The sequence below is a fragment of the Pinus tabuliformis genome, chromosome 1_2 (genome assembly GCF_031772625.1).
Source record: "Pinus tabuliformis cultivar Carrire ecotype Pingquan chromosome 1_2, CPIR1, whole genome shotgun sequence".
NCBI lineage: Eukaryota > Viridiplantae > Streptophyta > Pinopsida > Pinales > Pinaceae > Pinus > Pinus tabuliformis.
The window spans coordinates 494,368,097-494,392,110 of NC_142298.1; the positions used below are offsets into that span (position 1 = coordinate 494,368,097).

Sequence of the window (24,014 nt, forward strand, 5' to 3'; positions counted from 1 at the left end):
TCACCTTCGGCTAGGGGCTTTGGTGAAGCCGTCTTGGGATGCGGGATCAGAAGGGTCAGGAGTAGTGGCTTTGGTGTTCAGAGGGCAGTCACGGAAAAGATGCCCAAGAGCGTGGCATCTCCTGTAACGAAAAGGTACATGCTCATAGTCCAGGGGTTGGATCCACTCCTCGTCACGGTGGGAGAGACTTACCGATTCTGGTAGAGCTTCATTCAAGCACATGAAGAAGCAGATGCGAGCATAGGAAATGAATCTGCGCAGTTTGGTTTCTTCTGCAGTCCCGATGTACTCCCCTAGACCATTTCCTATGTTCTTGAGAATGTCCTCGTCCCAATATTCATCTGAAAGTCCATACATTCTGATCCAAACTGGTGCCCAGGTGAGGTCTTCGTTGTCGGGGTTGAATCTAGGTATCCAGTCTCTCATGTACAGGCCCACTGAGTTGAAGAAATGGGGCCCTGTTCCCAGTACCCTGAGTTTGTCCTCAATACAGTAGAAGATTGCTGTGAAGAAACCCTTCGGCCCTAGCTGCAGGGTAACGTCTCCTTTGGGCTTCCATTTCGCTGCGATCCACCCATATAAGGCTCTTTCTGTCGGCGAGAACCCTACAAAATTCCCAATAATGGCGTGATCCCTCATGGACTCGATTCACGCATCAATCTTGTGTCCAGGTAGCTCTATTCGTGGCCGTTCTTTGGCTATTGGTTTGCATGTTTTTGAGGATACTTTCGGGATTTCCTCCAGATTTTTCCGTTTGTCTTGAGTGCCGCTGGCTTGGTCCTTCCGTCCTCCTGTCTTCTTGTTTCCTTGCGGATGCCTGTTCCCATTGATCAGGATCTCCCTATCAATCGATCCAAAGAGGAACGCCTGCTCAGGATCGTGCTGCGGTGGGGAGGGCTCTGACGCCCTCCCCTGAGGAGATTCCATTGAGCTGCCCTAGTACTCTGTTTTCCCGCTGCGCAACAGCTGATTTGGTCTGGTTCGCGTACAGATCCAGAGCTGTACTACCTGCACCATCGATACTTTCCTCAGAACCCTAATCGTCGTCCTGCTCTCGTCCTCCTCATATGCAATCTTTAAAGATGATCATTTCTTATTATTTTCTGTCATAAAAGGTGGGGAATAAAGAGAAAAATATAAACAAACAGATATGTATATGAAAAAACAATATCTATCTTTACTCTGATCTACCAAGCAACTTAGAGGGATCAAATCTTAGTTGGCATATCAAGATATTTGATCTCTCTCAATGCTTAGTAGATCTATGCTGGGTTAATTCCCCCTTTAAATAGGTTACATTCCACGTGAATATCATGGGTCAATACCATTGGTTCTCAATACGATGGGTCAATTTCATGTGCCATTTATATTTTTATTAATATTAATATTAGTGGTAATACTTTTTTTTTGCATAATACTAATAATAATTTGGCCCATGGTGTTTGGCCCACAGGGTTCACCTAATATACCTCTAGTTTATTTATATTTTTATTTATTTACAATACTTTTGGAGTAAGTATGAAAAGAGGCTTTATTTATTTACCATACCTCCAATTTATTTATATTTATATTTATTTACCATGCCTGTATTTTGAGTGTTCATAGCCTCTTTATATTTTAAATTTATATTGTGTTTATATATAATAATAATTATATTGATTTGGACCAACATAAGGTTGGCGCAACAAGCATATCAAAATAAGACTAAGTTAATCATTAGAATGATATTTAACATGCAATCTTTTTTTTTGGAATAGATAGATTCATATATGAAACATCAAGTTTAACTATGATGAATAGTATTCTCTCTTCAAAATAAATTGACTCAAACATTATTAGGGTGTCAGGCCAGGGTAACTCCTCATTGAACGAGAGAAAACACTGATTGATCTTTTATTCATTAGCTAGCACTTTATTTATACAAATACAAAACGGATCAGTTCCTCGTCTAGATGACTGTCCGGCTTCACCTCATCCCTTTCGGATTAGGTGTCAACATTCCCCCCCTTAATCTGAAGGGACGTTGGTGAGTCCAAGCATCATTCTGAATCTTTCAAGCTTTTCTCTTCCAAGCGCTTTGGTGAAGATGTCTGCAATTTGCTCATTTGTGGAACAATGATGGAGATGGATTGTTTTGGCCTCAACATGATGTCGGATCAGATGATATTTAGTATTGATGTGCTTAGTACGATCATGGAACTTTGGGTTCTTGGCCAACTTTATTGCAGATGTGTTATCAATCATGAGTGGAGTTGATTGTATTTGTTTTACCTGCAAATCTTCAAGAATTTTCCTGAGCCACACAATTTCTTTCGTTGCTTCAGCTGCTGCCACATATTCTGCTTCTGTTGTGGAATCTGCTGGTACTGATTGTTTGCGTGATCTCCAGGAGACAGCTCCCGATCCAAGACTCATAGCATATCCGGAAGTAGATACCCGAGTTTCTTTGTCTCCATCGAAGTCTGAATCAGAGTATCCAATCAAGTTGAAGTCGTCCACCTGTGTATACTTGATTCCAAGGTCTTGAGTTCCCTTCAAGTACCTTAGAACTCTTTTTGCAGCAGACCAATGTCCCTCACAAGGCCTTTGCATAAACCTGGAGAGGATTCCAACAACAAATGAAATGTCTGGTCTGGTAGCATGAAATATGACGACTTACTTCCTCATTTACAGATGCTGCGATCAATGCAAAGGCTTTGCTGTTCTTGTTTTCCGAAATGGCGAGTTCTTTGTCTGATGTGGGCTGCACAGGGTCTTTGTCTTCTTCTCCGACACACACTCCTTTCCACAGCTCATTGTAGATAAGGGTGTGTTTTACCATCCGGGACCATTCAGAATAGTTCTCCTTGCCAGTGAGAACTATTCCGACCATAGAAATGATTGAATGCATTCTGTAAAAAAAAATATCTCTGCCAAAAACTTCTGTAAACAAAATCCTTCTGAAAAAAATATCTCTGCCAAAAACTTCTGTAAAAATATCCTTATATCATAGCCTTATGCATTTTATTCTTCTTCTAACATTTCATCAGCATGTCATGAGCATTTCTTATATCACCATCACTTCCATAATATTATGTTTTTTTTAAAAAATACGAGGGCGCTCAAATATATATCACTGTTTTTGAAAAAAAAAAGAGAGGGCGCTCAACATATATCACTGTTTTTGAAAAAAGAGAGGGCGCTCAACATATATCACTTTTTTTGAACAAAAGAGAGGACAGCATAATATATATCATTTCAATATATATTATTGATGTAAAAACTGTTCAAGAGGACAGCGTAATAAAAACTCCGCTCCATTTTTATTTGTCAAGCCATAACTGTTCCGCTGCTATCTCAACGCTAGTTACAAATAACTCCTCCCGCTCACCACTGGCCTTCTTCCTTACAGGAATAGTAAACAATACGCAGCCAATACTAATAGCATTCTTTTTACAAACAATACGCAGCCTCTATCAATAGCATTCCTTTTACAAACAATACGCAGCCATACCACCGTATGTTGCCTTTTCTTATATCTGCATAAAGGTTATACCACGTATGCAGCTTACAAACTTTTCTTGCAATACCACAGTCTTTACAAAAACAACGCGGTCATAGCATTTAAATGTATATCCACAGCTAAAAAATACGCAGACCACAGTTTACAGTCTTCAAACGCAGTCACAAAAAACGCAGTTCTTTATAACAAAAAACGATACCACTGGATTGCTGGAATGAACACTGGATTGCTGGATTGAACGCAGTTCTTTATAATAAAAAATGATACCACTGGATTGCTGGAATGAACGCAGTTCTTTATAATAATTTCACAGTTTACAGTCTTCAATAAAGCAGTGTTTTTTTTTTCTTAGCGGATGAAGGACTCCGCACCATTAAAAAACCGATACCACAGTTCTTTACAAAAAACACAGCGCAAACTTCAATATGACACAACGTAATTTCAACATAGTCATAAAAAACGCAGTCACCAGCGTAATTTTGGAGTGAGATAGCTTTTACCTAACAGTGGAAACGCATATACCATTTTGCTGGAATGAGATAGGTTTGAGCAGAAACGCATCAACGTACAGTTCCACGGACAGAGGGCGCAGTCTCGGCAGTGTCGGGCCAGAGGCATTCAGGACAGACCAGGAGTTACAACCAACATGGGACCTGTGCTTTGATACCATGTCAGCCCAGGGTAACTCCTCATTGAATGAGAGAAAACACTGATTCATCTTTTATTCATTAGCTAGCACTTTATTTATACAAATACAAGACGGATCAGTTCATGTTCTAGATGACTGTCCGGCTTCACCTCATCCGTTTCGGATTAGGTGTCAACATAAGGGACAATGTTTTCAATTTGTTCGCTTTAGTGGAAGTCTAGGAATAGTAAGAGGGTTAAACCAAGAATATATACAAGATAAAAAATAGAATATGACTATTAGGAAAGTAGAGAGGATACGAATAAAATATGACTGTTAAGAAAGTAGAGAGGATAGTGATAAAATATGACCATTAGGAAAATAGAGAAAATGTGAACGTTGTTGATTTGATATATATCGGTAATTAATAATTTGTTAATAATAAAATGAAATATAATAAAAGCTATGGTTAAAATAGAATAAATAGAATATATTAATTAAAAGAATTATAAGAATATAATAAATGGGATGAAGGACCAAATTAATAAATAATAAAATAATGAATTTGGTCTAATTTATTTTAATTCTAAAGTGGAAATTGATAAAATATTTATTTTAAATTATTAAATTAGTATTAAAATTATATTAAATTAGACGAATTAGAAAAATATGCAATGTGCTCTTTGTTTTAGTGGAAGTATGGGAATAGTGGTCTTAGTGGGATACATAAAGAATATGACGATTACAAAAGTATAGAGGATAGTGATAAAATATGATCGTTAGGACAGAGAAATAGAGATAAGATATGATTGTTAGAAAAATAGAGAGGATGTGAACATTGTTGATTTGATATTTATTAACAATAAATAATTAATAATTAATAAAAAAAAAAAAAATTTGGAAGTTGGGGAAAGGTTATGGTTAAATTAGATAAAATATAATATATTAATTTACACGAATTAGAATAATATAATAAATGAGATGAAGGACCAAATTAATAAAATAATGATTTTGTTCAAATTTATTTTAATATTAAAGTGGAAATCGTAAAATATTTATTTTCAACTATTAAATTAGTACTATTTAAGTTTAAATTGTTTGATCTGCATAATTTTAGTCCCCGGTGTTTTTTAGGGAGTTGAATCTATTTTTGTATTCAAAAATATTATTTTCAATAATGTTTAGAGAGAAAATTTTTGGAAAAAATCACATCAAATAATTTATTAGAGCCTGGACAAATCAGGTTCAAAAATATATTTCTTCTATAAGTTAGACTCTGCCTTAAAATTATATTAAATTAGAAGAATTAGAAAAATATAATAAATGGATTGAAGGGCCAAATTAATAGAATACTAAATTTGGTCAAATTGATTTTAATATTGGAGGGGACATGGTAAAATATTTATTTTAAATTATTATATTTTTATTATAATAATAATAATTTTTAATAAATTAAAATTAAAAGATAGCATAGGCTATTTGTTATATTTCTTGGAATGTTTTCCAGCCTATTTTGTGGTCTAATTTGTCTAGAATCGGACTATGAAATGAAATGATATTTTAACATCGACTACACAATAAATAGTCTATGGGACCATTAGTTCCTTTCTTTTAGCCTTTTTCAATTCAATCATTTTCTTATTGATAATGAGCTCGCCCAACCTTCCAATAATCCCCTGGCTGAAAAGACAATTCCAAGAAACTGATGCTAACATATTCCCATAAGTTAAAGTTTCTCTATCCCAGACGTACAAAATGTACACACCCGTTCTTTGCGAGCTTCTTTAGGTGTTTTCCATCTTCATGTTTCAAACCAAAGTTGATGTCCACTATCCCAGACGTACAAAATGTACACACCCGTTCTTTGCGAGCTTCTTTATGTGTTTTCCATCTTCATGTTTCAAACCAAAGTTGATGTTAGTTGGTTCTTAATTGAGAAACAAGAACATTTTCCCTCCATGAAATGCTAGCTCCAATGAACTCTTTTTGTTGTAGATCACATGCAGGATTAAATTCCTCAATGTATTACTTCTTTCTACCCAACTATTTTCCCCATGCCTGTTTATGAAACTTCTCCATAACAAAATACACTAGCTCCTTACATTTTTGGGACACGCATTGAGGTAGATATTCCATTTTTTCATCCATGTGTAGTTTTGTTTCATTCATTGGAATCACAAATTTGAAGAGTGAACTTTTCACAATCTAAGTGTCTATGTTTCTTAGGGTTCTAGATTCATACATGCAATCAAAAAACCAATTTAATCTATACAAATCAAGATTTGACCATAAGTAGGCATTGAGGTAGATTTTCCATTTTTTCATCCATGTGTAGTTTTGTTTCATTCATTGGAATCACAAGTTTGAGGGGTCAACTTTTCACAATCTAAGTGTCCATGTTTTTTAGGGTACTAGATTCATACATACATTCAAAAATCCAATTTAATATATACAAATCAAGACTTCACCATAATTTTTCCTGCATTCTAGCTAGAAACTCCAAAAAACCCAACAAGTAGTAATATAAGAATATGATTAAATTAGGTTAAGATAATATAAAATAGAATTAAAGAGTTAAAAAAATAGAATAAAAAAATTATTTAATTAGGGTAAAAGTAAAGAAGAATTTAAAATAGTATTTAATTAAATTTAAATTAATGAAGTATTAAAAATAGAGTTAAGATTAAAATTAGATAATTAACATAGTATGTATTAAAAGTTTTTAAAAGGAATGATTAATAAAAAAGGGGGTGCGGTTTGAGGGAAAAGACTAGGCAAAAACAAAGGGTTGTAGATAAGGTAACAAAGAGGAGCCAGTGAAAGGTGAAGGGGGAGGGTAACTGAGAATCGTTAGGCCTAACATCAGAGTTAGGAGGATTATTATTAATGGACAAAAAAAGAATAGTGGGTTTCCAAGAATGGCTCAATTGTTATCCATCTTCTTTATTAAAGTTGTTAGTGTGCTTTTCAATTTTTAGAGCCTCCCTAATGATGTGGTTTGAGCAGAAGGAGGTAGAGATGAAGACTTTGGTTTTCACAAAACAAACTAAATGCTTAGTATTGTGGGAGTGTTCATCGATATTCGATTTAGTGGTTCAGTTATGGTATGTGTCATTCATATGCTTTTATGCCAGGTTGTGAAGGATCTCCCAATTTCTCCTATGTAAGACATTCCACAGGAGCAAGGGATCTCATAGATTTCAAAGCCAAAAATGGGGCCACTCTTGTCTTTGGCCAACATGAAGAGCTTACTAAGGGTTTTCTAGGGTTTGAACAAGGTTTTGATGTTCCTTTTAGAAATGATTTTGGAAATATGATTGGTAATTCCATAAATATAGGGAAGGGAGACTTTGGCTAAGGGTGGATTGATGACAAGGATTTTAAGATTAAAATGGATAGCATAATGGAATTATTTTTTGATATAGGACAAGGAGTAACCATTAGATTTAAGGGCTTTGGTGATATGTTCTTTTTCATTGGAAAATTATTGAGAGGGAGAAATCTGATTGGCACGAGTAGCAAGGGTTTTAAGTACAACATATTTTTGAGTAGGATGATGGTGAGAGTTAGAATGAAAGTACCTATCAGTATGAGTCTTCTTACAATAGACTTGGTGGGTAATCAGGACGACAAGAGACAAGGATGTTAAGAAAGGGAGGGATTGTTTGGATTAATGCTCCATATTGAATTGGAAGTGGGAAGGAAAGTGAATAATATGGGAAAGGAAGGTTCAGAGTTGTAGCATACCACAGGACAAAATAACAAAAGATATCATCGACAAAGAGATTCCAAAACATAGGTTTTAAGTGGAAAATTTTAAGGGATAAGGCTTCAGAGTGCTATGTGAAAATGTTGGCAACAATAAGGGAAATGGAGGAACCCATGGTTGTGCACTCAGTTTTCTCACAGTAGAATCCATTAAAAATGAAGAAAGTAGTGGTGAGGAAAATCTTGATGAGTTTGAGGGTTTTAGAATCAATTAGTTTTTAAATGAGGTCAATGGCTTCTAAGATAGGGTTTTGGTAAATAGGGAGACGACATCACATTTAACAGTGATGTTTTTTCCATCAAGAATTAGGTATTTAGGTTTATCAATGAAATCGATGAAGTATTTTAACAACCCTGGGTTAAAGTTCATATAATAAAGCCTAATAAATTCAAAATAAGACCAAGGTCATGGGACAAGTATTCCAAGCTGAATGTTCGGCAAATAACTATAGTGGACATCACTTTCGGTTTATTAATGGCTAATGAAATTGGCTAACGCTTGGACAAGGCAAAGAGCCATTAATTAGCATTTTATTTATGAAAATAAATGAAATAGGAGAAAAGGAAGGCTAAGAGACATATATTTGCATGAGAGGGATATTAGAGAAAAAATGAAGGAAAATGAAGATAATAAAGGCCTCAATGATGAAAGAGCTTCTAAGGATCAACTAATAGTTTTTTGTCAGTTTGGATTTGGAATTAGTTTCAGAGAGAGAGAGGAACACCAAGAGGAGAAAGAAATAAAGCAAGCAAAGGAAGGGAAAGCACTAAGCAAGGACAAGCAAGGAAAGAAAGGAGAAGGCTGGATCAACAACTTGAGTAGGACATTTTTACAGGTAACAGGTTGCATGTGTGGTTTCCTAGATGATGTGTGAATGCATGGTTTATGCATTTGAGTATTTGGTTCATTTGTTGTCATTGGCATGGGTTTTGTTAGATTTGATAGTGGTTTTAACCTTGCCTTACCATTTCCTAGATAGCTATTTTGTCATGGGATTCATTTCTTGGTTGAGCTTTGGATTGCCAAAAATTGTTAGAACCAGGTGAGGTGGTCTTAGGAAAATTCGCAAGGGTTTGGGGTGGATATGGTTTTCTTTGGGAAGCCCTTTATAGGTGGGTGTAGACAGGAAAATTTCTCAAGGTATGGTGAGGAAATTATAAGGCATCCAAGCTTGTTTTGGTTTGCGATCTCTTGACTAGTTTTTGTGAGATTGTGGTAGTTTGAGGGTGGAAGTGGTTTAAACTTTGGATTCCCTTGGTTCTCTATGACTTGGTTTATCCCATGAGATCCCACATTCATGCTTGGAATATGGCACAAGGGTGATTGACTGAAAGAAAGTTTTGGTTCCGTTCAATGTATGGTGAGATAGTATGTGGAAGTGCTTGACTTGGTTGGAATTTTCATATGTTAGTAAGAGTTATTTTCATAATGTGATTTATGACCATTTGTACTTTTTATTATGTTGATTTGATGGTTTTTGTGTCATGGTTAATATTATGGTTGTATGTTAGTTATAAGCATGGTTTATTATGCGATTCGGTTGTGGATATTATGATTATATGATAAGTTAATAAATGGTTTATGAATGCATAGGCTAACAAGTGTTGTTATAGATACTTGAGAGGGCATTACAACTTCTTGGGGATTTTCAAATAAAGTACAAAGAATTAAAATCAGTATGCATTTATTACATGTAGCTTACATATTTTCCATGTGTTTGACAAAATATCTAGTATGTTCTAGTTAGCCAAGGTCAAGTTCTGGATTCAAGTTTGAATGATTAACATTGTTGTTATGAGAAATATGGTTTTGAAAAGTTACAGGAAGTTTTGGGAACTGGCCTAGAGGATATCCTAGAAAGTGGCTTAGATCTCAGGACTGAAGGCATAAAAATGAGGATCTGGGGTCATAATCACGTGGAGCAAGGCTTGTGAGTGTGGTTGGAAGCTCACAACTACATGAAGGTAGTGTCAAAGGTGTAGTTATAGGTCTAGGTGACTGAAACAAGGTTCCATATCAGGGATTGACCACCTAGGTTGTTGGGTGATTTGTAGTCCCTGTAGGATGTCAGTTTGTGGTTGGTTTGTAGGCCCTACTTCCTTAACTAAAACTAGGAGTTTGGGTCATGTCATATTGGAACTTCTCTTTGCATTTACCCAGATTGCTTATAAAAGTGGGTAAATGTGGGGTGTCACATTACTGATTGGTATCAGAGCTTCTAGGTTCAATACTTGGACATGATGGGAAGGATGTGATTGCTATGCATGCATGTCAGTTGTATGCATGAATTGTAGTGGCTATGGTTTCCATGTATCTAGTTGGTGTTACAATGAATGATGTGGATAGTTTGATATGTTCGTGTCATTATAGGTATGTGTTTGTGTGTGTGTGTGTGTTGTGATAATATGGAAGGATTGTGAATACGAGATAGCCCCCCTTGAACTTCACTGCATTATATTGGTTATTTTTATATTTAGTTGATCTGGGTTGAATAAAAAGCTATATTTTTAAAAATTCTCAAGGCCTACGTGGATAAGTAGTGAAAAATAGAGCACATTCACTCTGTTGCTAAGGATAAATTAGCACAAAACTACACTCTTTAAACAAATGAAAACAACGCAGGGGAAAAATATTCAAGACAAAATAAAAATTCAAAGAATCAACAACACAGATATGAAAGGTCATTAATTTATAAAGACTCAGGTATGGATAGATCAAAAGAATCATAAAGAAAATCTAGGGAAAAATATGAGAACATAGAGTATCCCCAGTTGTGTCGCCAATTTGTTACACTGAACAAATCCCTCTTGCGGACAAGAATGATCTCCCTAGATCCTTGATGGAAACTAGAAACAAGCAAGACAATTCAATTGACCCCTTCCCAAAGTTTAACTTGTTTGAATTATAAGAATTAAAAGCTAATGGATGAGCCTCTTACCTATTTCACGAAATTCTCAATGAAAATAACTTGTTGTGATTCAATGCATCTCTCCAATGCTTGATAAGGCTTGCAAGCATCGACCATAAGAAGATCAAAAGCATATGAGATATAATAATCCAAACAACTTAACCTAATGATCAAGGAAATTAGGAATTGAATTTGCCTTAATAAAAATTATAAACAATTATAAACCATTTATTATTTCGATAAGACAAATCAATGGGAAAAAGTGTTCATTTGTATTAATCAAAGATTAAGAGGAGCCTTACAACCTTCACCTTGATGCCGCGAGGTTCCTCCCAAATGCCTTCAATATCCTCCTTACATGACAAGATTTCCAATATCAAACCAATAGCATAAGTTTGTCTTCTCTGAGTTCTAACCTCCTCAACCCCTCTACCTTCTAGTCATTTTATAGGCCAAGAGGAAGAAGTTTCAGATCCAAAAGACGAGGATGAAACTCCTTAATTAAGGGATTAGGTTTCCATGAGAAAAGGGATTAAGAGGCATTATATGAGGTTTATAGTTTGAATAGGCATCACCTGGAAGCTTTTAGTTAGAAAATATTCGACCAACTATGTTTCTAGAATGTAATTTTTATTTTTACTTTCTTGAATTCAACTGCACAGGTTTATAGTGGTAGACAGAGCGCAACTCTACGCTGTTCTTAGAGTTAATTTCAGCGAATGTGCAGGAAACTCTAGAAAAATCAATGCAAGTGTAAGTTAACAAGGTGTGACAACGATTTTCCCCAAATTTCTCATGTACTTCAAAATATTTTTGGTTGTTTGACTTCTGAGGGATTTGGTTTAAACATGTTCACGAGTGGTAAAAACACCCATAAATTGATTAAGTGTCATGGTGAAAAATTGACATGTAACACAGCCCCAGGCCACATGGCTTCACGTGACCAGCAACTAGACCTAAGGAAATGGTGCGCGCACTTGCTACGATGCGCTGGGTTCAACAACATCCAATGTGACCTGTGGTAGTTAGTTGGAGGCTCGACCGATTAGCCCCAGCCCCTAGCCACATGGCCTCCATATGACTGCATTTTTCGAAACTGGGGGTTAATGGAAAGCTTAACTGCCTAATAATTTCACCTGTCGGATGAGATTGTAGGTCAAGCTTGCACATTCGTTTCAGGTTTGGGGTGCTCAAGCCAGGTTTGGGCCGAATTGGTGGATGTCTAGCTATGCAAATTGGGAAAAACTTGTAACAAGCATAACTTTCTCAATTTTTGGCCAAATGAGGTGAAGAAAGAACCCAGATGGGGGTTTCTAATAGTTATGGATTCATTGGAGATATGTTTTTTTCATTCTAAGAATTTTAAGGACATGAAAACAAAAATTTGACCACATACTAAAAGAGGCCCTGCTTTGGAATCTAGACGAGGAGATGTAGCCCAGGAGAGGGGTGAACTTCTTTATCATGTTTGTTGTTATGTGTTTCTAATATGCTATTTTTTTCTCTATTTTGGTTGTTAACTAATATTAAAATCCATTTGTTTATTTGTTTAGTAACTTGATCCAATACCCAAAATACATAAAAATTTCACTTGCAATTTGTATATCGCCTTCGAGTTTCAATTACAGATCATTTATAGAGAAAGGAAGGAGTCCTTCACTCACTATTCACACTTTTATATCTTATATTAGAGATGTGACTGTAAGATTGCAATAGTCATCCTATCTCTCTCTCTCTTATATTCATTTGTATTTTTCTATGTTTCTCACAATTACTAGGGTTTCATGGTTTTCTTGGAGTATTTTGAAGTCTAGGATGAGGCACTCATCCTTTAGATATATGGATATCACATTTTTCATATGAAACCCTAAGTTGCACTTAGTGAAGAAGAAAAAATGGAAGGAGGTAGGACCCATTTCCGTAGTTCTTTCTTGTTAGAGCTCCTTGGTTGAGCTAGGGTTTTTCTTAGTTCTCCATAGATAGGTTTTGGAGAACTCGTACATTGTATTAGTCTTTTGATAAGGTTATATTAGGTACACAAACTTCATATTATGCATATTAATCAGTTATTTAACTATACAACACATGTGTGAATTATAGATTTAATTTTCAACCATCTATGTTCATGGTTTGTAATTTCCATGCATAAATGTTTTTCTTATTTGACATAAGTTAAGGATGATTATGTAATAACAATTAAACATTATAATTGAAGAAGATAATTGATGTTTTTTTCTTATATGTATTGTTGTAAATTAGTGTTTTCAAATATGTTTAATACAACTTTCCTTACACGATAACACTTATTGTAACACTATATTGTCTTTTCTCTTAGATTGCATATAAATTTAGGCTTTAAAGGATTAAATATTGTTGATTACAACTACTTGTTTAATTGTATTTCATAATATCCCAAAGGATGAAAATTCACAAATTTAATATCTAGGAAGCCTTTAGGGTTGAACGATAACATTATAAAACTCAATTCAACAAATTTCAATAAGAATTGGGTTCATGATATCTATTTTGAGAAGTATAACATAAGTTACAACTATTTTAGTTTCTAACTTAAACCCCACATGATAAATTTTTATGTTGTGATTAATGTTCAAATTATTAATCAAAATTTAGCAAGACCATTTCTATAAGAAGTATAGTGGTCATGGTATTTTATAATTTTGGTTGTAATAATGATTTTAATAAGTATTATATACGTTACACCCACTTCAATTTGGGGCCTCAAATTGCTCATTAAAATTCTTCAAAAACACTTTTGTCAATATTTTTGAACAAGATCAAGATCGCAATAAGACGAATTCCACAAAAAATAGAATAATGACGTAGTTTCTATATTAGGATCATAAAGGAAAAGCCTATTAATATTGAATAAGTTATGGCCTTGTCCACGGGGTCCTCGATAGACTGTCATCGAGTGTGTTGTTAAGGATGCTATGTCACCAATTAAATTCCCCACCTTGTTTCAGTGTTATTCTTGAACATGACCACCATGTAACCTTACCAGTACACAACATAAAAGAAAAAAAGAGAAAAAAAGTTATGGTTTTTTTAAAATCAAAACATCCCAGTTATAATCATACTAAAAAATTCTACTAAAAATAAATTATTTCTTAAAGTACTAATCTTATTTTCAATATTTTGCCAAAATTTACAATAAAATTTAATCTTCCTAATATTAAAGATGCTATATTTAACAAATTTATATATTTTAGTTTGAGGGAGAGTGTTCACATATGGTGTTAGTTGCTTCATTGAGGAAAGATGTTGAACATTCAAGATGAAGAATATCAAAGAATTTTTTTAGAGAAGTGATCTTCAAGAGTGAAGAGGGAAATAGAAAGTTGTACTCATTATTTTTCATTTCAGGACTTCTTATAAGAAGATTATTAATGCCTTTGGTAAAATAAGGTTTTGAAAATACTATATTTAACAAATTGCCTTTGGTAAAATAAGGTTTTGAAAATACTATATTTAACAAATTTATATGCCTTAGTTTGAGAAAAAAACAATGTTCACATATAATGTTAGTTTTGACTCTGGAAATATCTTGAACATTCCACGTAAAGAATATGTGAAAGAATTTTTGGACAAATGAACTTCGAGATTGAAGAGAGATAAAGAACGTTGAACTTCAAGAGTGAAGAGAGATAAAGAATGTTGTACATTTCATTTTAAAACTTCTTAACTTGGGCATTAAATTTATTTCACCAATATTTACTTGACTAAAAGATTATTATTTCTTTATAACAATTCAGCGCCACCGATAGCCCATCTGTCGCTTCCTCGTGCTGTTGTCAATGTTTCTGGAATAGAAGAAACAATTCAAAATTTACCTTCTACCTTTAAGAAAAATTTACCTGACTCCTAATTACCAGAGAAGAATGACTCATCTCCAACATTCACTTCCACCCGGGAAAAATAATACATTTATTAATATCTAAAGAGTTTTTAATTCGTAAATAGTAAATACAATAACGACCATTATTGCCAGACTTTGAGTGTCAATTTCCAAGCATTCAAAAGGATGCTGCGTGAAGATTCGCACTAAACTTGATGTTTAATCTTATAATTACCAATATTTAGCATTCTATACTAAATAATAGAACCAGAGAAATATATGGTTGTAAACATTTTCTAATATTTTCTATGCCTTATATATGGTTGTAAATATTTTCTAATATTTTCTATGCCTTATATAATTTTAACGTAATAATGAGATAAGAGGATAAGAATAAGATACATAGTCTATTCAATAATAAATATAATAAATATATAGGATAAGAATAAGATACAATAATAAATTTCGTCAAATTGATTTTAATACGGTAGAGGACATGGTAAAATATTTATTTTAAATTATTAAATTAATATTATAATAATAATAAGTTTTAATAAAATAAAATTTAAAGATAGCATAGGCTATTTGTTAGATTTTTTGGAATGATTTTCAGCCTATTTTGTGGTCTAATTTGTCTAGAATTGGACAATGAAATGAAATGATATTTTAACATCCACGAGACTAAAATACTCTATGGGACCATTAGTTCCTTGCTTTTGGCCTTTTTCAATTCAATCCTTTTCTTATTCAAATTGATAATGAGCTGGCCCAACCTTTCAACAATCCCCTCAAAGGCAATGCCAAGAAACTGATGCTAACATATTCTCATAACTTTCTCTGATGCCTTTGAATTAATCACATTCCAAAATGAAATGTTTTTCTGATTGCACTCCCTCAGACGTACAAAATGTACACACTCATTCTTCGCAAGCTTCTTTAGGCCTTTTCCATCTTCCTGTTTCACACCGAAGTTGATGCAAGTTGGTCCTTAATTGAGCAATAAGAACCTTTTCCCTCCACAGAATGCTAGCTCCAATGAACTCTTTTTGTTGTAGATCACAGATAGGATTGAATTCCTCAATGTAGTACTTCTTTCTACCCAACTCTTTTCCCCATACCTGTTTATGAAACTTCTCCATAAGAAAATTCTTTAGCTCCTTGCTATTTTTGGGACAGGCATTGAGGTAGCTCATTTTGTTGTAGATCACAGATAGGGTTGAATTCCTCAATGTAGTACTTCTTCTTTTTACCCAAATCTTTTCCCCAAATCTGTTCATGAAACTTCTCCATAACAAAATTCTTTAGCTCCTTGCTAATTTTGGGATAGGCATTGAGGTAGATATTCATTTTTTGCATCCATGTGTTGTTTTGTTTCATTCATTTGAATCACAAGTTTGAGGGGTGGACTTTTCAAAATCTAAGTGTCCATGTTTTTAAGGGTGCTAGATTCATATATGCAATCAAAAAGTCAATTTAATCCATACAAATCAGGATTTGACCATAATTTTTTCCACATTCTAGCTAAAAACTCCAAAAACCCCAACAAGTAGACAAGGTCATTAAAAAATTCGATTAAAGTAATATAAGAATGTGATTAAATTAGGTTAAGATAATATAAAATAGAATTAAAGAGTTACAAAAATAGAATAAAAAAGGTATTTAATTAGATTGAAATTATAGAACAATTAAAAGCAAAGAAGAATTTAAAATAGTATTTAATTAAATTTAAATTAATGAAGAATTAAAATAGAGTTAAGATTAAAATTAGATAATTAACATAGTATATATTAAATTTTTTTAAGAGGAATGATTAATAAAAAAGGGGGTCCAGGTAGGGGAAAGAGAATAGGCATAAACAAAGGGTTGGGGATAAGGTAACAAAGAGGACGAGTGAAAGGTGAAGGGAGAGGGTAAGTGAGAATGGTTACGCTTAACATCACAGTTAGGATGATTAGGATTAATGGACAAAAAAGGAATAGTGGGTTTCCAAGAATGGGTTAATTTTTATCCATCTTATCTATTAAAGTTGTTAGGGTGTTCTTCAATTTCTAGAGCCTCTCTAATGATGTGGTTTGAGTGGAAAGATGTAGAGGTGAAGATTTTGGTTTCACAAAACAAATTAAATGCTTAGTATTGTGGGAGTGTTCATCGATAGTGGATTTAGTAATTCAATTATGGTAGGTGTCTTTCATATTCTCTTTAAGTCAAGCTTTGAAGGATCTTCCTATTTGTCTTATGTAGGACATTCCACCAGAGAAAGGGATCTCATAGATTCTGAGGCCAAGAATGGGGCCATTCTTGTCTTTGGCCAAGCTGAAGAGCTTACTAAGGGTTTTTTGGGGTTTGAACAAGGTTTTGAGGTTCCTTTTATAAAGGCTTTTGGAAATATGAGCAGTAATTCGCTTAGTATAGGGAAGGGAGACTTTGGCTAAGGGTGGATTGATGGCAAGGCTTTTAAGATTAAAGTGGAGAGCATAATGGAATTCTTTTTTGATCTAGGACAAGAAGTAACCATTAGATTTAAGGGATTTGGTGATATGTTCTTTTTCGTTGGAGAATGATTGAGAGGAGAAATACGAATGGCATGAGTAGCAAGGGTTTTAAGAACAACATATTTTTGAACATGATTATGGTGAGAGTTAGAATGAATGTACCTATCAGTATGAGTCTTCTTACGACAGAGTTGGCGGGTGATCAGGATGGTGAGAGACAAGGATGTTAAGAAAGGGAGGGATTGTTTGGACTGAAGCTCCATACTAAACTCGAAGTTGTAAGGAAACTGAATAAGATGGGAAAGGAAGGTTCTAAGTTCTAGCATACCATGGTACCAAATAGAAAAGGTATCATCAACAAAGAGCTTCCAAAACATAGGTTTTAAGTGGAAGAATTTAAGGGATAAGGTTTCAGAGTGCTCTGTGAAAATGTTGGCAATGATAAGGGAAAGGGAGGAACCAATGGTTGTGGGCTTAGGTTTCTCATAGTAGACTCCATTAAAAATGAAGAAAGTTGCGGTGAGGAAAATTTTGATGAGTTTGAGGGTTTTAGAGTCAATTAGTTTGTAAATGAGGTCAATGGCTTATAGGATAGGGTTTTGGTGAAGCCTTTTAACCACCTTGGGTTAAAGTTCATATAATAAAGGTTAATAAAGTCAAAATAAGACCAAGATCATGGGACAAGCATTCCAAGCTGAATGTTGAGAAAATCACTATAGTGGGCATCACTTTCGGTTTATTAATTGCTGAGGAATTGGCAAATGAATTGGCCAAGGCAAAGAGCCATTGATTGGCATTTTATTTATGAAAATAAAGGAAAATAGGAGAAAGGATGGCCAAGAGACATATATTTGCATGAGAGGGATATTAGAGAAAAATTGAAGGAAAATTAAGATAATAAAGGCCTCAATGATAAAAGAGCTTCTAAGGATTAGTTAATAGTTTTTAATCAGTTTAGATTTTGAATTAGTTTAAGAGAGAAAGGAACACCAAGAGGAGAAAGAAAGAAAGCAAGCAAAGGAAGGAAAATAAAATACTAAGCAAAGAAATGAAAGGAAATAAAAGGAAAGAAAGGAGAAGGTTGGATCAGCAACTTGAGCAGGAGGTTTTTATAGGTAACATGTTGCATGTGTGATTTCCTAGTTGATGTGTGAATGCATGGTTTATGCATTTGAGTATTTGGTTCCTTTGTTGTCATTTACATGGGTTTTGATGGGTTTGATAGTGGTTTTAGCCTTGCCTTTCCATTTCCTAGATAGCTATTATGTCATGGGATTCATTTCTTGGTTGAGCCTTGGATTCCCAAAAAGTTTTGGAGCCAAGTGAGGTGGTCTCAGGAAAATTCCCAACGGTTCAGGGTGGAGATGGTTTTCTTTGGGAGGCCCTTTATAGGTGGCTATAGAAGGAAAATTCCTCAAGGTATGGTGAAGAAATTATGAGGCATCCAATCTTGTTTTGGTTTGTGATCTCTTGACTAGTTTTGGTGACATTGATGTAGTTTGAGGGTGGAAGTGGTTTAATCTATGGATTCCCATGGTTGTTTATGACTTGGTTTATCCCATGAATCCCACATTCATGCTTGGAATATGGCACATGGGTGATTGGTTGAAACAAAGTTTTGGTTCAGTTCAATCTATGCTCAAATGGTACGTGAAAGTCCCTAACTTGGTTGGCTTTTGCATATGTTAATAAGAGTTATTTTCATATTGTGATTTATGAGCATTTGTACTTGTTATTATGTTGATTCGATGGTTGTTTTGTTAGGGTTAATATTACAATTTTATGTTGGTTATAAGGATGGTTTATTATTGCGATTTGGTTGTGCATCTTATGATGCTTTGATAAGTTAATAAATGGTTTATGAATTTATAGGATAACAAGTGTTGTTGTAGATACTTGAGAGGGAATTAGAACTTCTCGGGGATTTCAAACTAAAGTACAAAGACTTCAACTCATATATGCCTTCATGACATGTAGCTTACATATTTTCCATGTGTTTGACAAAATATTTAGTATTTTCTAGTTAGTCTAGGTCAAGTTCTGGATTCAAGTTTGAAATATTAACACTGTCGTTATGAGAAATATGATTTTGAAAAGTTACAGGAATTTTTGGGGATTGGTTTGGAGGATAGCCTAGAAAGGTGGCTTAGATCTCGGGACCGAAGGCACAAAAATGAGGATCTAAGGTCATAACCATGTGAAGTAAGGTTTGTGAGTGTGGTTGGAAGCTCACAACTACATGGAGGTAGTGTCAAGGGTGTAGTTATAGGTCTAGGTCACTAAAATAAGGTTCCATATCAGGGATTGACGACCTGGGTTGTTGGGTGATCTATAGTCCCTATAGGATGTCAGTTTGTAGGCCCTACTTCCTTAACTAGAACTACAAGGTTAGCTCATGTCACAGTGCAACTTCTCTTTGTATTTACTCAAAGTGCTTGAAAAAGTGGGTAAATGTGGGGTGTCGCATTCCTGATTGGTATCAGAGCTTCTAGGTTCAACATTTGGAAAAGATGGGAAGGATGTGATTGTTATGCATGCATGTCAATTGTATGCATGCATTGTAGTGGCCATGGTTGTCATGTATCTAGTCGATGTTACAATGTTTGATGTGGATAGGTTGATATGTTGGTGTAGTTATATGTGTGTGTATGTGTTGTGATAATATAGAATGATTGTGCATATAGGATAGCCTCCCATGAATTTCATTGTGGTATGTTGGTTATGTTTATATTTGGTTTATATCACATGGTATGTTTGTAGGAAGAATAAGATCAGAGATGACAAGCAAAATGGTGGATTATAGTTCATCTGACTCTTCTTATAGATGAACTGAGAAACATGGGGAAGAGTATTCTCTTGACATAGTATACATGAAAGTACAAAGAAAAAAAGTCATATACATGCTAACACACTAATTTAAGAATACCAAGGGTCCTTATCATGGTATTAACCCTCAATATTGAGCGCAGTAACAGTTACTTGATCCCGTCTAAGATTACCAGTGGCACTAGTGTATTTTTTACTCATGGTATTGACTAATGCTCTAACTATATAATGATGTGAAGATCAAAGTGCTAAGTGTGAATGTAAAAGGGCTTTTGATGAATACTTCAATCTGAATTATATTTGCATTGTAAGGGCCATAATTGACACATAGATCTGAAATAATTATGCACCGATGAATACTATGATGGATCAGGATCATGAGACTTGAAATGAATGTCCATTGTATGATATGCTCATGGATTGACGAGATATAAGTATTGACACATGTTTTTCTCTCTGAATATTATGATCTAGGTCTTTTTAAAGATTCTAAAGAGTTGTGCACTTTTAGGTCAAAATTTGCAGATATGTACACAGGTTGGTCTCGGTTAAGTCGCGTATACACGTGGGTTCATTTCTTGAAAGTCACATACATAAAGGAAGGGTTTATGTTCATAAATGACTGATCAACCTCATCAATGTTGTTTTATCTCTACTATTTGTCAATTATTTCCTCATGTTTATCTGGGTTGAGTGATAATGTCTGAAGTAGAATTGATTAAATGATGAAGTTGAATATTGTTAGGTCCCTATAATACTAGTGATTCCCCCATTACTATTGTCGTTGTATCCCTTATTATTATTGTTGTGCCCCTATTGTCCCCATATTGTTATTATTGTGTCCCATAGAATCCCTCTATTGTTATTTTTGTGCTTTTATATTATTATTGTTAGGTTTCCCTCTCGAAGAGGCTTATTTTTAAGGTGTTGATCTATCTTTTCTATCTTTTCATGAGCTGGTTTCATAACATTTGGTATCAGAGCTTGGATTATAGGGTTTCGCTGCTCCAAATAGGTCATCGTGGAATTTTGGTTATATCTTGTCTCACTATATTTGCGGAGATATGATCTGAGGAATTTAGGTTTTTTCTAGACTCTAGAATTACATTCAAAACAGGTGACCTGGGGAAAACCATCATAACTTTTGTTTTGAGCATCAGATTGAAATTTTGTAAGAAGTTTCAAAAATAGGACAGCCTATAGTTTTCTGTGTATCAATTTCAGGTACTAAGGTCAAAACAGTGACACGTGGTACATCATACAAGTTCACTCTACTGAACTAGTCTATAATAAGGTCATCTTGGGACATTTGGAATAACTCTTCCTTGGAGAATCCAATCTTGATCAGAATTGCGGGGTTAGAAAGAGGACTCAAAGGGATACGGCAAGACGCGATTTCAAATATTTGAGATCCGTAGTTTGAGAGATACAACATATTCAATATCAGGCTCTTACAAAAAGATTGGTTTGAAAAATTAGTTTGAGGAATTCAAAGGGAATAGTGAAAAATTATTAGCATTAATTAATTCCCGAAGAAAGAAAATGGAAATACCTAGTAAGCAACGCGAAAGCTATAGCATGACTTGTGAAGAAGAGGAAGAAATGCAACATGATAAATCAAAATTACAAAACCAAGTACAACAAATTTCACTCTCATTAAAGGTAAATAAAGCCAAGATGAATGGCGTGTAAGCTAATATGAATGGCATGCAAGTTAAGATGAATGGCATGGATGCTAAGATGGAAGCTAAGATGAATGGCATGGACGATAAGATGGAAGAATTGAAGATAAATTTGAATAAGTTGTTACAAGAAATGGTCACTAATGGTGAAAAGGTAGTAAAGGAAACTCATGATGAGAACAAAATAAATGTTAATAATGATTTCATAGACTCTAATTTTGGATTGAAGACCCACCATGTTCCAAAAATCGATATGAGGAAGATTTATGGCAAGGATCCCGAAACATGCATACTACAGATGGAGCAATTTTTCGATCTTCATAATGTGCAAAACACACAAAAGGTACGTATTGCAACTTTATATTTGGAACCAAATTAGTTTGTATGGTATCGATGGCTTTTCTCTCTTAAACAAATTGTCACTTAGGGAACTTTTACATAAGAAATGGTAGCACATTATGAGGATAAGAAAAGAAACACCTTTTTTAGCCAATTGATAAATCTCAAACAAAAGGGTTCAATGATGGAGCACATTGAGGACATCCAAAAATTGAACATAAGGGTAAAAGATATTCCAGAGGAGCGTAGGATTGATGTGTTCATAAGGATATTAAATGATAATATTCAACATGAGGTTCACCTTTGGGAACCTAATTCATTGGAGAAGGCATTCAGGTTAGGAAGAAAAATGGAAAGAAAAATTATGGCAACCAGGAAGCCTACCACTCACAACAATAAAGATGGAAGTGTTGTTGCCCCTAGCCTTTCACAACCTACAAGGTTGACACCACAACAATTGGAAGAAAAAATAGCAAAACAACATTGTTACAATTGTGATAGAAAATACACTAAAGGTTATAAGTGTGCTGAGAATAAATTCTTCTACATAGATTGTGAAGAGGAGGAAGAAAAGGAACAATAAATGTCAAAAGAAGAAGATATACTCCAGGAAAAAACCCTAGATAAAGAAGAAATGAATCTGACCATATCTTGTAATGCATTGGCTAGAATTACCACTCCTCAAACTATCAAGATAGAAGGACATATCAAGAAGAAAAAGGTGATAGTTTTGATTGATTCGGGAAGTACCGATAATTTTATTCATTGTAAAATAACAAAGAAATTGAATTGCTCCCTGTATCCAACACCAAAGTGTCAAGTGATTGTTGCAAGTGGAGGAACCATAAATTGCTCTAGAAAGTGCCATAATATCAAGCTATCCATGGGAGAATATGTATTGAATAGCCCAATGCTTTCCATTCCAATGCATGGTGTTGATGTTGTAGATATGGTTACATGTTGATTGGTTGAAAAGATTATTGATGTTGTTAACTATATGAGGGTTCTACAAGCTAAGAGAATATTTCAAAATAACTCTGTTCAACTCTGTGTCTGATTCATAAGTACAAGTTTTTAGTATATTGAGATCTGTACATAGGTTTCTCTACAACAAAGCACAATACGCATGGGTTTCCTTAAGTAGTGTATACATGTTGCCATATGAATGGTCGGGGTTGGAATTGATTCTATGTTGTGATGTTGTATTATGAGTTGACTTCTGTGTTCTAGTTACATTAATCTCACTGTTCTGTTTGAATTAAGTTGGTGTTTGCTTCAGTTGATCTAAAAGTTGTGATGTATTAAAGAAGGTGGATCGAGTGTGAAAATTTATGAAACATGGTCCACGGATGTTGTTGAGGGTTGGATCCTTCAGTGAGGAAGTCAAAGCTTCCTAACAATAGTAGCTGGTAATCAAATGAGGGGGTTGGCGCTCCCTTTCAGTTGGAGTTGGAGAACGAGTGAAGGTTGTAGCTTTCAGTAGGTGGGTGTCTACGTACTCACATGAGTCTGCACCAGTGCAAGAATATAAGAATTTTTTGATATTATAATTCTCCCACATTAGGTTTCCACCTTGATACTTTATTCTATTCTTAATGCACCTACTGCTTATTAAATGCCTAATAAATCTCTTACATTCTGATTTAAATTCGAACAAAGCCGCATAAAGATTCGCACTAAACTTGATGTTCATCTAATACCATAATTAAAGCATACCCCAATTTATAACATTCTATGCTAAATAATAGCAGTGAAATATCATGCAGTGGAGTCTTATTTTAATGGTGGTAAATATTGAGTCCTACTTTAATGGTTGTAAATATTTTCAATTTAGCATGTGTAATCTATAAAATATTGGAGTCTTGTTTTGAAAATATTTTAAATTTAGCGGATTTAATCTATAAATGAGAATCTTTGTTTTTTTTCATGCACATGTTCGTGCCTATTTGTTTTTTCTAATTTCAATTTTAAATCTTAAATATGATTAAATAAATTATAATGTAACCTAGATA

The 24,014-nt window shown here is 34.4% G+C and overlaps 1 protein-coding gene across 1 annotated transcript; it reads right to left on the reverse strand.

Moving 5' to 3' along the window:
- LOC149206489 (uncharacterized) lies at window positions 1-639 on the reverse strand. Its single transcript, XM_089397707.1, has one exon. It carries the CDS (start codon window positions 637-639, stop codon window positions 1-3), a length of 639 nt encoding a protein of 212 aa, XP_089253833.1.
- Between the last annotated feature and the right edge of the window lie 23,375 nt (window positions 640-24,014).